The sequence below is a fragment of the Halichoerus grypus genome, chromosome 12 (genome assembly GCF_964656455.1).
Source record: "Halichoerus grypus chromosome 12, mHalGry1.hap1.1, whole genome shotgun sequence".
NCBI classification, from domain to species: Eukaryota; Metazoa; Chordata; class Mammalia; order Carnivora; family Phocidae; genus Halichoerus; species Halichoerus grypus.
In genome coordinates this window covers 9,781,138-9,799,908 of record NC_135723.1, presented here as the reverse complement: position 1 = coordinate 9,799,908, position 18,771 = coordinate 9,781,138, and the positions used below count along the sequence as shown (strand labels likewise).

Sequence of the window (18,771 nt, the reverse complement as noted above, 5' to 3'; positions counted from 1 at the left end):
GGTTATGAGCATAAGGAAAGAGGAATATCTTTGAGATAGGTCTATAAAGTAAAATAGAACTTAGCAATTATGAAGTGCTTTTCATCTTCAAAGAACCTATTAACATTAAATTACTCTTCTTTTTAATTCTCCCATGAGGTAGGTAAGCAAATTTTAACATTATTATCCCTTATTTGTAGATGGGAAGAGAAGAGTGGAGAAGCTGTGACATGCCCATGTAGACCTAAAATTGAAAGGACTGAAAAGAAATAAAAGGTTCCCACCATGCAGGAGATCTGGGTTTTCAGGCTGTTATTTCACCTTTGCTCTCCTGTGCGCTTATATTATTGGAAAAGAAGTTACAGCATATTTTGTATGATCACCTGCTGGTGGAGGGTTGGAAGAAGCTCATTGCTGCACAAGGATGGGAGAGGCCATTTCCTGTTCTCTTGGTTTCCCTGGTGTATTAGGACTTAAATGAGGAAGGCTTTTGAAAGAATCACAGTTAATTAATTTGACCAGACTATTTACATTACCTTACTTCAGCATACATAGAAAGTAGGGATTAAAAATTATGCTTTGATTACATGACTCAAACTCTTTTTTATGAATACATTTATTATGGCTTGATTAAATAAGTGGGAATTGATGCTGCCCACCTTAAAAATTTGCTTTGAAGACAAAGGAAAAGAAAGGACTCTAGTAACAATGTCAAGCCCAAGAATAAATTAACATATGTGGCAAATATCATGGCCGAGAAATCCCTAAGCTTGACTCTTTCTAGAAAAAGTATAAAAATTAACAAAGTCGGAACTATTGTTTAAGTCACTGAAAGATGTACTTCCCACGAAAGTTGTTCATTTTCTGATTTGTTTAAGTACCAAATAGAATTAACAGAGTCAACAGCATCCTGTCTATCAGAAGAGGTTTAAAAAATACATAAATGATGTGAAACTACAGAGGTTTATTTTTGTTTCGCCTCAGTCTCATGAGAGGAAATGTACATTCAGAGCGGTGGGAAGGGTGGAGTTTGACAGCAACAAAAACTAGAATTAACAGAGGGTCAGGGCCAATGTAAACCCCATAGAATGGGTTTCCTAAATTGAGAAGAGTAAAGCTGTCTGGAAAAAAGTGTTGAAAATGGCATTTGCAGGGGTGAGCCAGGGACAGATGTTTAACCTTAAGTTGAGAACAGGATCAAGGGATCCGAGTGATCTGAGAAGGGGGGTAATTGGTGCAGACATACAAATCTAATGATCAAGAATATCGTAGTGATAGGGCGCCTGCGTGGCTCAGTCGGTTAAGCGTCTGCCTTCAGCTCAGGTCATGCTCCCAGGGTCCTGGGACTGAGCCTGGCATCTGGCTCCCTGCTCAGCAGAGAATCTGCTTCTCCCTATCCCTCTGCTCCTCCCCGCCCCACTCGCTAGTACACAATCTCTCTCTCTCTCAAATAAATAAAAGCTTTAAAAAATTTAAAAATTAAAAAAATGAATGTCAAGGGGCGCCTGGGTGGCTCAGTTGGTTAAGCGGCTGCCTTCGGCTCAGGTCATGATCCTGGAGTCCCTGGATCGAGTCCCGCATCGGGCTCCCTGCTCGGCAGGGAGTCTGTTTCTCCCTCTGACCCTCCCCCCTCTCTCTCATTAAAAAATAAAAATAAAAAATAAAAAAAATAAAAAATGAATGTCATTATGGAAGATACATGTGAATCACTCTAGACTTCTAAGGAGGTGTATGATATGATCCAAGACACAGATCCCCAGATATAGGGTGGGCACAGATCTTAGGACCTTGGAATCTCTAAGGGCAAAGAAGGGGCAAGAAGGGCTTCCAGTTTTCAGATGACGAATAACAAAGATAGACTCCAAGATTGGCTTTCCCTACTATCCAGACTTCTAGGGACTTTGTCTTTTTATATTCTAATCCCAAAGAATATCAATTAATTCTATTATCTAAAGAAAAGTACAGTCAGTAGATAAATCTGCAAAAAAATAAAGCCAAATAAAACGTAGTTGCAAACCTCAATATCATGTTTATTTATTATTTTGTTTGGTTTATGTTTCCTATGTTCCCCCTCTATCGATACAGTTAATTCAGAACCAATTACTTAAATATCTTCAAGTAGTCCTGCTGTCCTGGGCATATCAGGACCTGTGTAGCATAAGAACTTGATGTTGTCAGAGCCATTATTATTTTGCCAATCACATGAAAATTATAGAATGTCATTGAAGTTGAGACTTCAGTAAGTCTAATAATTTCCTGAACCCTAATAATGTCACTAGACAATATGCCCCATGGGAGCTTGGGAGCCTTTTCTCCTGTGTTCCCTAAGTAGCCCAACAACTAGCCCAGTTCCTCAAAAATGGTAGGTACTTCATTATGATTTGTCAGAAGGAAGGAAGGCAGACCTAAAATTTGTTTAGGCTCATCAAATTGATTGTTTTTTTTTTAACCTGAGTTTTAGTAAAATATTGTTCATGGCTTAATGAGTCACAGGCAAGAGAGGGACACAACATTTAAAGGGTCAATAAGGCTTTATGAATTCTGCTTAGAACACAGTGACATTGCTCTCCTATATTCTCTGCTTTGTGTAGCTCAGATAATTAAGACCTTTTAAACCTTCACTTTCCTGGATTACTCAGATGAGGATATAGTAGATTTCAGAGCATTTTAGTTATCCAGGCAAGCGGCCGTATCTGGTCAACTTTTCTGCATAATTCTGGGCATGGAACCAGACTCCATGTCTCATTTGAAATTAGGTAAATTCTCCTCTTGCATGAAATGAAATATATGACTTTAGTGGATCAACTTTCAAACTAGGCAATAATATGCTTATTGAGAAGCATTCCAGAAAACTAAAGAGGATTTTTGGATTCTCTGTGTTCTCTATTCCTTTCCTAGGGTTGCCATACCAAATTACCACAAACTGGGTATTCTCAGTCTGGAGGCCAGAAGCCCAAAATCAAGGTGTTGGCAAAGACATGCTCCTTCTGAAGGCTCTAGAGGAGAATCCTTCCTTACCTCATTCAGCTTCTGGGGGCTCTGAGAATTTCTTGGCTTGTAGCTGCATCACTCCAATCTCTGCTTCTTTCTTTTTGTGGCCTTTCCCTCTGTTTCTGTGTCTTCTCTTCTGTCTCTAATAAGGACATTTGTCGGTGAATTTAGGGCCCATGTAAATAATCCAAGATGATTTCATCTTGAGATCCTTAAGCATATCCACAAAGACCTTTTTTCCATTTACAGGTTCCAGGGTTTGGGAAACAGACATATCTTCTTTGGGGGCCAACATTCAACCCACTAAAAGGCACAGATGATTTGCATCATATACTTCTAGACGAGCTTTCTCTAAAAAGGAGTCACTCATTTGGCCACCATATTGAGGACCAAGCAGCCCTGTTCTTACTCGTTTGCCCCCTGCAGGGCTGATATTAATAGCAGGCTCTTGGCAGGCATCAGGGCTAGACACTCATTTCAGTTGCTAATTAGCAATCAGAAGATAATATCCTGTCATTATCTTGTGTTGGCAGAGTCTCTTTCATGGCAGATGAAGAAAAATTCAAGTTTTCTCAGCTAATTGCAACACTGTTTCCTCACACAAGGAGCTATGAAAACCAAATAAAAATCATGCCTTGCATCTGCAATATTTAAACAACTTTGGGGGTGTGAGGGAGGGCATTCTTTACACATTCCTTGAAACATTATCTGAATAAAGGTGGGTATGGAGAATAGAACTAATCTACCTAACCCCAGAGGCCTTGACCTACATTGCACCCTGGCCACCTGCTTCCCACAATGGCCCTCCCAGCCTCATTATCACCCAGAACCGTGCCATATCTGAAATTGAAAAATTTTAAATCCCACCATCAATCATTGTACATCCAGTGTTCCCACCTCCTCCCCCTACCACAGCTGCTCACCAAGTTCATTTGCACCTCAGACTCACCATCCCCTACCCATCTGGCATGGCTTCCTTCACCCCGGGCCTCCATGCTTGCACTCCATCTGATGGGCAAAACGCCACCGTGGATCAATGTCATAATGCACTCTCCCACATTCAGTGCCAGAGCTGTTTCCTGTACCTTTAGCACCAAAGAAAAAGAAAGAATTCTGAGAGATGGTACAATCCTAAATCATACTCTCTGACCTCAGCAGGTTCTTTAGCAAAGCTCACCAGTCCTTTGACTGATGCACCTTCCATTCCACTATCCTGAAAGCCCCTGCCAAATAGTCTCTATCACTCTGAGGAGATGACTTCAGATCCTACTCAAGTGAAAACACTGAGTCAACCACCTCAATTTCACACCCCAACTACAAATGCCCAGTGCTGACACCTTCCCAGCATCGCCCTCCTTCTGTTCAAGACAGACCCTTCCCCGTAGGCTCTGGATCCATCTGCTCCCATCCCCTCTGTGCCCTTGCTCCAGCGAGTTTCCTCTCCCTCATCCATCTTTATACTTTACCTTCTCCCCCTGGTTATGGCTCCTTTCCTTCATTCACTTCTACCGAATCTGATGTCAGTATTCATCACCAAAACTGCCCTTTCCATGAGCAGCAGAGACCACCTAATCAACAGACCCAGTGAACTATTACCACTCCTTATCTTAGTGGAAACATTTACTTGCATATTTTATATGTAAATAAACATATATGATTTTATAACATCAGTAATGTGCATGCATTGTAAGAAATTTAATTCACATAAGGAAATATCTCCACACAGAAATAAAGACTATTAATATTTTGACTTGAGGGGCACTGGGTGGCACAGTCAGTTAAATGTCCAACTCTTGGTTTCAGCTCAGATTGTGATCTCAGGGGAGTGAGATGGAGCCCCACTGCATGGGGCTGTGTGCTCATCAAGGCATCTGCTTGGGACTATCTCTCCCTCTCTCTTTGCCCTTCCCTCCCCCGCCCCCACTCTCTCTCTTTCTCAAATAAATTAATTAATCTTTAAAAAAATATTTTCTGACTCAAGTCCTTCCATGATATTTTATGGATGGTTGGATAGATGGATGGATGGAAAGATAGATATAATTCTATATAAAATATAACAATAGAATCAAAGTTCCCTGTTTTACAAAGTTCTCTCCATGTTACAATATGAATTCTAAAGCTATATTTTTAGCCTGACCTCTCTGTTGAGCTGCAAACTCTTTTTTCGAAATACCTACTAGACATCTTTATTTTGATCCTCCTCCAAGTTAACATCTATCTAATCTCTCCATGAGCCACTTCCTGCCATCTTTCATTTCTCTTTCTGCTCACATAAAGCTCCATGTCCTGACATTTTTACTTCCAAAATTTTTCTCACAATGACCTGGACATACTGTAATACACCCTCCAATCTGCCCTCCTCCTCAAATCCATCCTTCACATGACTGCAGACTGATTTCTTAAATGCCAAACCAAGTATATCCCTCGCTTGGTTAAACCCTTCAGTAGGTCTCCATTCTCTAGGATTGAAAAACTGAGCTGCTTGGCACGGAAAATAAGACCTTCCAGGACCTCCCACTTCCTCTTTCTTCAGCCTAATCTTGCCCCTCCTCACTCTTTATGCTCTAGTCATCATGAACACATGCCATTCTATTTCTTGCCTCTTTCCTCATGTGATTTTATTTTCTTGGAAAGCCCTTCCCTGTCTTAAGTGATCTAATTTCTACTCATTTTGCAAAGCTCACCTCAGTCATCACCTCCTTCAGAAACCCAGCCTAGATTTAATCCCTCCCAAATCAGCAAGTGTCGTGTTTTCACACACCTTGTGTACTTTTCTACAGCACATCTTACATGGCAATGAATTGTTGCATTGTTATTATCTCTCCCCCTAGTGTCCTGTAAACTCTTCAAAGTGAACATTTACCTTTGGCATCTTTGTACACACCTGGCGCATGGTAGACAATCAGTAAATTTGTTGAAATCGAAAATGCATGAATACACTTTAATTTCTCTCACATTTGAGAAACAAACCCAAGCCTCCTTTGGTGTCACACCCTCCTGCACCTACTACTCTGATTTACCATTCCCCTAGAGACACATTTGTACAAAGAGTTATCTGTGCCACGTTCTCCACTTCCTTTTCTCCCCTTCTCTCCAGCCAGGCTTTCCTCCCCTTCACCCCCATGGAAACAGCTCTCATCAAGGTTGCCTGATCCACTGGGCAACTCTCACACCTCCTATTCCCTGATCTCGGAGGCACCTGACACAGTTGGTCTTTGCCTCCATCCTGAAGCATGTTCTCTTGGTTCCTCTCCAACCTCATTGCCATTCCTTCTCAGTTTATTTTATTGTCCCTCCTCATCTTCCAGATCTGTGAATGTTACAAATGCTCAGCCCTTCGTCCTCCCCTCTATCTGCATATACCTCTTTGGGGAAATCTTGTCCATCTGCATAACTTCGAATGCAATCTACGTCCTGCCAACCCTCACATTAACATCTGCAGCCAGGCCCTGTTCCCAGAAGTACTGACTCATTGATACAGCTGCCTGCTCAACAGCTCTACCCAGATATTTAACAAGCATGACAAACAATATGTCTGAAAGAGAACTCTCAAGTTTTTCCTGCACCCTTCTCTTCTGGTGTTTCTCATCTGCTGAATGGCACCACCATCCACACAATTGCTCTGGTCCAAGACCATTGACTGTCTTTGGTGCCTCTCTTTTTCTCACATTTCCCATCCAATCCATCAGCAAGTTTTTTTGGCTCTATCATGAAAATACATCCTGAATCTGACTTCGTTGCCTCCACTATCACCACCCTAGTGTAAGCTACCATCACCGCCCATCTGGATTACTGCAGGAACCTCTAAACCGGTCTCTCTGCTTCCACTCTTGCCGCACTCACCTCCCTCCATGCAGCATCCAGAGTGATCATTTCAATGCATCAGTCAGTTCATTCATAGACCCTTCGTGAAACCTCCAGGGGATTCCCATCACACTTTGGATAAAATCCAAAGTCCTTACTATGGACTGCCAAGCCCTGATGTTCTGTCCCCTGGGTGTCTCTCCAAACTCATGTTCTACCCTCTTCCCTTTCTCTGTCTGGGGTCCAGTCCCACTTTCCCTTCTCTGTTATTCAAACAAACTGTATGTGTTTCCACCTTGGATATCACTATTCCCCCAACTTATAATGCCTCATTCTCCTAGAGGCTCACCCTTTTCCATAATTCAGATCAGACCTCATCCCCTCAGAAAGGATGACACAGTCTGGTGCATTTGGGAGGCATCATTCTTGCCTCCCATCTTTTCCCCAAGGGAAACCTAGAGGCCAAGTTTCTGGTGGGAATATAAAATTATATTTGGTGGAGTAGGAAGGTATACTTAGAGATTCTAGGAGTGGTGAAAAACTGCTCAGGTATCGCAGAGTGGAACACAAAGCCTTGAGGTTGGTGACCTTCATTGCCACGGAGGGCCCAGGAGAGGCATGTGATACCTACGTGCCAGTTAGAAAGGAGACTATAATCACCTATTTGGATATTCTTCCCCCAAGGGGGTGGCTTTGCCCTCACCCCCACCAGGGGACATTGAGCAATGTCTGGAGACAGGTTGGGCTAATATCACAATTGGTCCTGGCATCTATTGGGGAAAGGCCACCAGTAGTGTCAGATGTCTTAAAGCGCAAGAACAGCAATACTCTATAGTGCTACAGTTGAGGAACCAGCTCTGTTCTTTTGAGAGTCACAAAAGACCTTAACCCCTGCAAAGTCCTGTCAATTGCCAGGGAAGCAGTGACCTAGGATGATCTACAAAGTAGCAGGAATGGAAAGCATGGCTGCTTCAGAGAGAACCTTCTAGAATTCAGCTGACGCAAACCACCTGCTGTCAGTCTGCAGGTGATAGGCAGTGCACAGGTGGGTGCAGTCATAGTCATTTCCTGCCAAGTGCTTGAACATCTGCCTCAGCCCCCATCCCCTCACCAAAGGCAGCAGGGGCCAAGCATATTATCACCAAGTGTCCAGCCTCTTGTCCTCTCAATATATTGTCTGATCACCTTTCAGCAGGAAGGCCAGGAGATAGGGTCAGCCTTAAGTCTTGCAAGGCTGAAGCTGATGCTGAGTGGTGTTGCATCCAAAGATCCAGAAACCAGAGTCACACAGAGGCAGACTGAAGGCTTACAGGTCAAGAAGAAACTGAGAAGATCACTAAACCCAGAGACACCTTGACACAATTATTAGGGGCTCAAGTTTAATGGCAGGGGATCAAACTACCAGATACACCACAGAAGAACCTTTTTGACTTGGCATATTACCTGGGTACTGCACTGAGGGTTTTATTCCATTTTTATATCACTTTCATATAAAGGGATTAATTAGAAGCCTTTTAAGAGTATTTTGATTCACTATCCAAAATGTCCTTCAGGGTATCATTAGGTGTTATTTTCTTCGCTTGTCAAGCCATCTGCTTTCCCTTCCATAAATCCAGCCTGTGAACAAGAAATTCCTCTCCCAAACTTCCTGACTGAATTTTTTGCCATTGCGCAAACTACTTTTGTTTAAAGAACCAGTTGAAAAATACACTGTGAAATCATTACATACTACCTCCTGCTAAACCATGTTCCCATGCAAAGTTCCACTGGAGAGACTGAAGAGGGAGAGGGAGGGAGGGAGAAGCCTGCTTTGTTGGCTTCTTGGTGTAAAACATTCGCCACATCTTTCCATATGTGGACTCAATTACCCAGTCTCCTCTGCAGTTCAGTCTGTCTGTCTGTCTTCCTAAATGGGGACCTACTATCAATACTGGAAACGGGCATCAAATGGTACATGATGTTTCAGAAATTTTCAGTAGGCTTGCATAGTCGTGCTCCACTGGGATAAAATCAGATGAAAATTTTTAATTTAATTCAATTCAACAAATCTTGATGGGACCCTTCCCTGTGCCAGGCATTGTGATGCATGAATGTTGTGTGTAAGCACAGCAAAAGCTTGTAGTTCTGCAGCAGCAACAAACTGCATGCTAGTCCCCTGGCTCAGTCCACATTCATTTTCCCCCCTCAGTCCAGCATCCCTGGGGTTCTGACAGATCAGGCGTGCCAGTCTGCAGATGGTGTTTTTATTAAACACCCAGGTGGACTGACCTCCACTAGTCCCTGGGCAAAGTCTTTTAGTGTCTTAGCCGTTGCCCTATGCATTATGACCCCCATTTTGCAGATGAGTAAACTGAGGACCATGGATGTTTAGCAGCTTGCCCAAAGCCACCCAGGTCAGAAGAGTTAAACTGAGGCAGTCTGACATCAGAACTTTCAGTTTTGTCCTTCCTACCACATTGCCTTCTTTGGATTATTGGCAAACCGCCCAAAAAATAATGAGTCAACAGATGGTAATACACTCAAGGGGAGAGTCAAGTCTTTGTTGGGCTTTCAAACCACGTGGGAAGATGTGCTAGAAATGTGTGAAACTCCATTGCCTTTTGAACTCACTAAAATGTACAAAACCCAGATAGAAACTGAGATAAATCCTTGCCAGTATGACTGGTTCTTTTCCTATCTCCTGCCATAATCTCCCTCCATGTCTTTATGAAAGCTCAAAGTGGCGGCTGCAGTTTCAATCATCAGAGGCAACCACAGTTCACCCTCCAGATATCTGGCGAGGTGTTGAGGAGGATGCTTGAAGAGTGACATCTGCCGATTTCAAAAGTCCCCTGATGGTCCCAGAGTAAACTGGCTGCATGCTGCTTCCCCCAATACCTATGAGCAGATGGATGAAAATGAAAACCCCTTAGGTTTCCATCAGAATGGGAAGGGCCAAACCAAGTGAACAACATTTATGAAATGAAATACTGTGCAAGTTTACTTAAATCGGATGATGAAGACCTGCATTTGCAGATATGTGAGGGTGACTGTGCTGTCCTGTGGTATGAAAAGAGGAAGCTCCAGAGAAGCAGGAGTGGCAAGGTGATCCCACTCACACAAGTGTGTCTGTGCTCACCAACTGAGGCAGGGGAAAGACCCATCAAGGTCAAAGACATTACCTCCTGTGACAGAGTTGATGTACTTTTATTTGATACTTTCTATGCTGTGTATGTTTTTCTTTACACTAAAGAATACCCAATTCTGTTTTGTTTTATTTGGCAGGAGGGTAGGGGTTGATGATACCAAAAAACAAAAACTTGTAACACATGGAAAAACCAAGGATATGAAAAGAACTTAAGAGTCCAAGGATCATTTCTATAAATCACAGGGTTGGTGGGGTTAGGTTGAGAAATGTAATTGTGAGCTATCCACATTCTTCCCCTGAAGGAAAACAGACCATGTCTTCTTAACGATGAAACCCATAGTTGACTGACTCTCAATAGAACAGATTTTTTTTTTCTATTAAATGTGGAGTTCTTGGTATTTTGCTATACAGATCATATTTTTGTGGTGTCTTGGGTCCAAATGGATTTCTGTGGATTAATTTCTGATCAGTAAATAAATAGGAAAAAATGGCGTATGTACTTTTAAAGAGTCAGGAATACATCGTAAGATGATGGCGTATCAGAATATCCTAGAGGGTTACGAGGATTACTGATGAAGGGAGGCCCCATTCCTGACCCATCAGAGTGCTGTTTCCTTCAGGTGGCTGGAATGGAGAAAAGATTGAGCCCCACCATCTAGTACCAGGGGAAGGTTCCCAGAGGGACCTGCCATGGTGTAGCTGGCATGTCTGGTACATGCATTCAGGAGACATGCCTAGCCTTCTTGTGTCCTCAGACACCTCCATGCTGTCTGCACTTGCATCTGCTGATTTACCTGGGGCCTAAAGCCCCTCCTTTGAAGAGAAGTTGAATGATGCCCCTCATTAAACACATGTGGGCATGTCTGATAGGCTCACAAAGGAGAGCCAACAGAAAGCAAGGGTGAGCAGGGAATCTAGGTCCTCAGAAATAACACAGTTTAAGAGAAGCAGAAGAATGGCACAGCAAACCAGAGTGGCCCACAAGCCTGAGGTTGAGATGTGAATGAGTGGTGGTAGCTACTCCCTAGGGCCACCATGACTTTGCCAGCCTAGGGATTGAAGGACAGTGAGTAAACTTCAAAAGGAGTCCTAGTAAACTCTCAGGTGCCTAGCAACTCTGCTGTGAAGTCCGTCTAACTGAGCAGGTTAACACAGAGGAGCTGTTCCCTACCAGCAAAATAAAAATGAGCACAGTCCACTCCAAAGAGCAGATCTCGGGTAGCAGCAGCCTGGGGATTGATGGCAATGGCGCCACACTAGAACATGCAGCACATTAACCATCTCTGGGATGTGCTGATATCAGTATGCTTTCAAAAATGGCGGCCCAGAAAAAGAGGAACAGTGCCACACCCTGTGAGCCAGGCTGACCTGCAGTATCAGCTGGGACTCCTTGTGGGGTCCCTGATGAGGAAGGAGGGTTGGGGGTCCTGCAAGTTCACACATGGGGGCTCTGCAACCGAGGACCCTGGGGTCTGGATATTGAAGTGACACATGAATACCCACAGGCAGGGAAGGCCCAGTCTGCTACTTCCATAGGGACTTACTTTTATTTGTCCTTAAAACTTTTTATTTGTGGGGTACCTGGGTGACTCATTCAGTTGAGTGTCCAACTCTTGATTTCAGCTCAGGCCATGATCCTGCATTGGGCCCCGCCCTCAGAGTAGAGTCTGCTTGTCCCTCTCCCTCCCCCTCTACCCTGCCGCACACTCCCACTTGTGCACTCTCTCTCTCATAAGTAAATAAATAAAATCTTTTAAAAGAACTCTTTGTGCCAAATAATTTAACATAACATAAACTTTTTTTGCTTAAATTATGTATATAATTTCTTCAATTATCAATACAGAGACTGAAGAGACATAATTTCTTTCCATTTCATAATTCCTGCACATTTGTAACAAGTATAATCAATTTCCCAGCAAGTAGTTGTTCAAGCTAAGTGAGACAAACAAAGGAAGTGCACAATTACTAGAAGATGTTTTCTCATAAATGAAGTTATGCACCATGGCAATTATTCAACTGGTAAAGGTTTTCCATTTCAATCTACGCTTTTTAAGCTATTCTTTTGGATTTGAATTGTACAATTGTATTGTGCTTCAAACAAACATATCCCAGATCATAGTTCATTGCTCTGGAATAAATTTTACTCTCTCTCTCTCTCTATATATATATATATATTGGTCTGGCTATGAGCCATCCTGTCTATGTTTATGTAAAGCCAAACCATATTATCATAGATTGCTTGCACACCTACAAAAAAAATATCTAGGGCTTACTAGTGGCCCACATCAGCCTGTGAAACCAGTATAATTTTGTCTTTAGAAATTCCATCTTATGGTCTACCCATTCAAAACAAACAACTGTCTATTGGTGGTCTGCATTGCAAGTCTCCTGTGCTAGAAACCATGCCATCTGCTGCACTCCATCTGGTCGCAGCCCCTTGTTGAGAGGTAGGCAGTGGTGATCCTCAGTACACAGTGCTGCACAAGACACCAAACCCTGAGCCTGTTCCCCAGACCTTTCTTTCCTGATCACTTACCATTGGTCCAGGGTGGGCAGCCAACCTGAGTCGGAACAAGCAAGGAATCATGTTGGAAATTTGGACGAAGAGAGAGTCAAGTTGGTCTCTCTAGGATGAAAACCACAGGAAGTGTTGACAGCGAGAGAGAAGAAAGGAACAGATGTGCACAAAGAGAAGTCAAGGAGAGAAGGTGGATGAGGGAGAGTGATGTCACTGAAGTGCCTCATCTTCCTGGCAGCCAACTGCATTCCTGACCCTGGATTCCATGAGATACCACCAGGAACTTATAAAGAATTCCCCTCCTTGGCTTAAGCTAGTTGAAGTTTACTTGAACCAAGATATTTCTAATTAGCACAAGTTGGTGTTGGAAGCCAACATAAAATAAGATAATAATATCATTTTAAAAATTCAGTTTTCCAGAAGAGGAAACAGAGAACAGGTAGTTAAGTCCTTACATGTGATCTACACCAGGCGTCCTGGCCCCTAGCCCAGAGGATTAACTTCTCCATTGTTTGGCTTCTCCAAATGGACACAGAGGGAAAGGCCTGATCTGGTGTCTTCACCACTCCACTTGCTTGGGGCTAATTATTGACCTTCAGCTTCTTAATTTGTGAGATGAAGATAGCTATAATTGTGAAAATAGAGTTGTTGCAAGGGTCAGGGAGATAACATGAGTATCATGTTGGCCCAATAGGCATCCAGTGAAAGTTATTTCCAACCTGTTTCCAATTTTTCACTCATAAGTAATTGCAGTCATTGAAGCTCATGGCATATTGTAGAAGGAGGGTGGTGGGAACCAGCATCCTTCTGCATTTTTACTGTTAAATAAGGTGCTGAGATAGACATTCATCATTATGGTAAGGAAACATTCTTCTATTCCTGGTTTACTACAAAGATTTTTTTTCCTCAGAAATTGATGGCAGATACTATCAAGTAACTTCAGCTTCCAGCAACAACAAAGGCCATATGATTTTTGTCTTTTGATTTCATTATTTTAATAATAGAATACCTAATATTAAACTGTCCTCAGTTTCCTAAAATCAAATATCTTTAATCACTTTGCATTGTTCTGGGAATGAATTGGTAGGTTCTGGTGTTTAAATTATGATTTTTTAAATATATGAGTGAAATGTCTTTAGTTTTCTTTCTTTTGCTTTTTTTCCAGATTCCATTTTGTGGTGATGGTAGCTCATAATGATGAATTAAGAGGTTTTCTATCCTTTTCTGATTTCTGGAACTATATAAATAGCAGAGGGGCTTTCTATCCATGGAGGGTTTGAAAGAATATGTCTTTAAATACATATGTATATATATATACATATATATATATGTATATACATATACATATACATATATATCCAGTCCCAGCATCAATTTTGTATATAGTCCTTTTTCCTTATAGTTTTCTAGTTCATATTGTGCTTATTTGTCTATTTAAGTTTTCTGCTTCTTCCTGAATAGATTTGAATGATTTATATTTTGTTAGAAAATCTACAATTCACTGAAATATTCCATTTTTTTAACATTGAGCTGAAAATTGTATTCTTGTGTAATATTTTCTTCTACTCCATATCTGTGGATACTTACTGCCTGCTGAGATTACAATTTCTCTTTACTAGGCCTTCGGGGGCCACCTCTAAGTGAAGAGGGTACTTGGCCAGGCACCTGTGTTGATGTTCGCTCTCTTCCTGCTTTGGGTGGTCTTGGTCATCTCCATCTGGATGGTCACAACCCCACCATCATGCTAGAAGCATCAGCTGTAATGCTTGGAGTACAGTTAGAGTGGGCAAGCCTGTATTGGGGTAGAAGCAAGCTGTGTTTGTATATACAGGATTGTGGTCACCATGTTGGGGACTGGTCAGTTATTGAGCTGGTCAGGAGAGAGCACTGAGGGACAAAGCACTAGAGGGGCACACTGGCCTCAAGGACTCTAAGACGTCTGATTATTCTATGAGCTTCCCCAACCACAGTGCACCTTTGCTGAGATTCCCTTCACCTCTAGTCTCTTCAGAGTCAATAACATTTGTATGTTATTTCCTGCAAATAGAACTGACCACTTGAAATACGCCAGTTTGAAGTGTTATTTATAATTATGCTCATTCTATGGGATCAGATGATCTATTCATTTTAACAATTTTTATAGTAGTTATAGAGTAGGAAATCTTATGAGTCTGAAAAGAGTCTCATGAAAGGTAGTGGAGATGGGTTAGTTGAAAATTCCAACTGGGAGGATCTGAAAAAAGTCACAACTAAGTCTACAGTTAGGGTAAAATATACTTAGATGGAAAGAGACCAGGGAGACCCCTGTTATGGAGGTAGGAGCCAGAGATGAGCAAGGCCCATACGGTGAGGGAACCAATGTGCTAGAGAAAGCAGACAAGCATCTGGTTTAGGAGCAGGGTAACAATGGGATCAAGCTCCAGGGAGACTCAGCAATCAGCCAAGCAAGTTATTAGCAAAAATTTCAGGATATTAGGAAAAAATCCCAGGATTTGCCCCAATAAGGTTTTATTTTTTTATTATTTTTTTAAATTTTATTTTGTATGTTAATCACCATACATGACATCATTAGTTTTTGATGTAGTGTTCCATGATTCATTGTTTGCGTATAACACCCAATGCTCCATTCAATACGTGTCCTCTTTAATATCCATCACCAGGCTAACCCATCCCCCCACACCCCTCCCCTCTAGAACCCTCAGTTTGTTTCTCAGAGTCCATAGTCTCTCATGGTTCGTCTCCCCCTCCGATTTCCCCCCCCTTCATTTTTCCCTTCCTACTATCTTTTTTTTTTTAGACATATAATGTATTATTTGTTTCAGAGGTATAGGTCTGTGATTCATCAGTCTTACACAATTCACAGCGTTCACCATAGCACATACCTTCCCCAATGTCTATCACCCAGCCACCGCATCCCTCCCAACCCCCACCACTCCAGCAACCCTCAGTTTGTTTCCTGAGATTAAGAATTCCTCGTATCAGTGAGATCATATGATACAAGTCTTTCTCTGTTTGACTTATTTCGCTTAGCATAATACCCTCTAGTTCCATCCATGTTGTTGCAAATGGCAAGATACCGGTTTTTTTGATGGCTACATAATATTCCATTGTATACATATACCACATCTTCTTTATCCATTCATCTGTTGTTGGACATCTTGGCTCTTTCCATAGTTTGGCTATTGTGGACATTGCTGCTATAAACATCGGGGTGCATGTACCCCTTCGAATCACGACATTTGTATTGCCCCAATAAGGTTTTAAATCATTAAAGGCCCTTATATCTGGAGGTAGCCAGATCTACAGGACCAGTTCTTCCCAGCAGAGACCTGTTCTTTGTTTGTGTGTGGCTAGCAATATCAAATAGCAATGTAGGCTCAGCTTATGCTTACCACAGTGTGATTCCATGTAGTTCTTCCTACTGACTGTGAGCACAACTGCCATATATAACTCATAGTCAAGTCCTCTACCTCCTGGCATGTATTGAGCACATATTAGACCTTCAGGTGGTATCTCTGGAATGCTTGAATAGATAAGGACACATGGTCCAGAAAACTTTCTATGTCCTTGGGTTCAGGTCCTCCTCAGGTTCAATGTGGACTGCTTATCTAGGGTTCCAGACTTCCCCTTTACCAGTGCATTTCTTCCCTTGGGTCCTTATACTGTCAGTTCTGAGAAGAAGATTCCAGCATAATGACTCTCTTCTAGTACTTGGGGAAGAGGAGGGTTCCTTTAATACATACCATGCACATAGGCATTGTTTGTGGTAAAGAATAAGAAGGAGGAAAATGGGTACCTCCCTTGTGTCATCAATTGGCAAATTCCTTAAACAGCTTACAATGAGTACTATCAAGAAACACATTAAATACAAATTAAAATTAAAAATTTTAACAATGTAGATTTCCACCTGCCCTTACATTTTTCTGCCTTGTCTGTGTTTCAGGTTCAGGTTTAGTGGGCGTATCCTAGGCCTGGCTTTGATCCATCAGTACCTTCTTGACGCCTTCTTCACAAGGCCCTTCTATAAGGCCCTCCTGAGACTGTAAGTGTATTATTGCAGGCCGTGGTCCCCCCAGCCCTGCCTGCAGGGCACGAGGTGCTGGCCACCCTGGTACCTCGGACTCTCTATCCCTGTTTTGCCCTAACCATTCCTGTTTGTTGACTTTTCTGAGTGCTTAGATGTCACATAAACCTCTTAGTACAATAAAAAGGCATTTAGAGTTTTTATGTAAGCCTAGGAGAAGACTATTATAACTTCATATAATGGATATGAATCAGTTTATATAAATAATTAGAGTAATATTACAGACTTTGCATTACACTAAGTAGAATTAATCTGTCTAAAACTTAGTTGTTTTAAAATATTTTTTAAAACTTTTCTCCAATTGCCATCAAGAATCCATGAGTCAATAATTGCCCCATATCTATTATTGTCATTTCAAAAAAAAAGCATTGAATGAACTAAAAAGATTCATCCATATATTCAAGAGTATCAAATTGTTAGAATCGGTCTATATTGTTTTAGCCAGGTCTGGGCATCCGTTTGTTTAACAAACTGTTTACTTTTTGCCCTTGGAATGCATCCAGGCCCTGTGATTTGAGTGACCTGGAATATTTGGATGAGGAGTTCCACCAGAGTTTGCAATGGATGAAGGACAACAATATCACAGATATCCTAGACCTCACTTTCACTGTTAACGAAGAAGTTTTTGGACAGGTTTGTGAGATGTGGGGCTTGGAAAAGAGCATTTGTTTTTTACTGTGGAAAATTCACATAACACAAAATTTACCACCTTAACTATTTTTAAGTCTACAGTTCAATATTGTTAAGTATCTTCACACTGTTATACAATCAATCTCTAGGACTTGTTCATTTTGCAAAACTGAAACTATAGCCATCAAACAATAATTCCTCATTTTTCCTTCTCCCCAGTCCCTGGCAACACCCGTTCTATTTTCTCTTTCTGTGAATTTGACTGCTGTAGACACCTCACATAAGTGGAGTCATAGAGTATTTGTCTTTTTGTGACTGGCTTATTTCGCTTAACTCATTGTCCTCAAGGTTTGCCTACATTATAGCATGTGATAGGCTTTCCTTATTTTTTAGGGCTGAATAGTATTCCACTGTATGTATATATAGCATATTTTATTTACCCATTGATCTGTTGATGAACCCTTTGGTTGCTTCCACATTTTGGCTATTGTAAATAATGCTGCTGTGTACGTAGGTGTACATTTATCTGTTCAAGCCCTTGCTTTCAGTTCTTTGGGATGTATATCCATAAGTGGGATTGCTAGATCAAAAAGTAATGGGATTTTGTTTTTAATCTAGAAAACAAAGAATCTCATTCATTTAAAATATAATTCATTGAGGACTACTTCCTTCAATAAAGCTGCCCATGTCTTCTTCCTTCTTTTCCTTTTCATGACATGGATCTACTTTATAGAGGTTTTGAAAATCAAAGTGATAATGGATTAGAAAACACTTTTGTGAAGTGTGAAATACATTTGGAAGGTATTTCTGTGGTCTGTGCAACTACAAAAATACTTCTTTTTATCACTAGTGTCTAGATATTTGCTCTTCCAAAATGCATGTATATAAATATTATTTAATAAGATAAAGCTTCTCATTTTTTTAACCAGTATTTATATATCTTTGAATGTTCTGGGTTACAGTTTTATCAGGTTAACCATAGCCTAAGTCATTTACAAGAGATTTCAAAAGTCTCTGACATGTGATAATTTGTAATGGGTCGTTGTGGGAATTGAGTTGGTAGGCTTTATAAGTACCTATAAGCATAAGTATAAGCACAAATGTGAACAGCATGCTGAATCTGTGTGTGAGAGGCACCCACTGAACTTCGCAGCACCCATACCATAGTCAAGAATTTTGGACAGGTCCTGGAAAATGTCAACATTCTGTTGAATTTCCTTTGTGTAAACATACCTCAAGAATACCCTCTTCCATATTTGAGAAAAAATTTCTTTTCTTTTTACAACTATAGAGAGCACATTTAAATATGTTCAAGAATATATGATTTGTTGGGCCCCAAGAGTCACACGGTGGAGCGTGTGACTCTTGATCTTGGAGTTGTAAGTTCGAGCCCCGTGTTGGGTGTAGAGAATACTTAAAAATAAAATCTTCAAAAAAAACCCAAAAAGAATATACAATTCACTTAACTGTCTTGCCATGTACTAGGTGAAAGTACGAAATACACTATTCCCTTGTGTGTGACTTCTTTTAGCCCATTCTTTACATTTGCCTCGTAGTAGAGGGTAAATTTGTAAAATAAACACAATCATTTAGCAAGTTTAAGACAGTGGAGTAGCCATCTTAAAAATTTTTAAGTTA

At 41.3% G+C, this 18,771-nt stretch overlaps 1 protein-coding gene across 5 annotated transcripts in view; it reads left to right on the top strand.

The window, feature by feature from the left end:
- Positions 1 to 18,771, top strand: part of HECW1 (HECT, C2 and WW domain containing E3 ubiquitin protein ligase 1) — a 430,747-nt gene that overhangs the window by 395,556 nt on the left and 16,420 nt on the right. For all 5 annotated transcript variants that reach the window (XM_078059964.1, XM_078059960.1, XM_078059961.1 and 2 more), the window contains 2 exons: positions 16,363 to 16,461; positions 17,007 to 17,136. In XM_078059964.1, the coding sequence (XP_077916090.1) occupies positions 16,363 to 16,461; positions 17,007 to 17,136 (229 nt within the window). The remainder of the gene's footprint in view (positions 1 to 16,362; positions 16,462 to 17,006; positions 17,137 to 18,771) is intronic.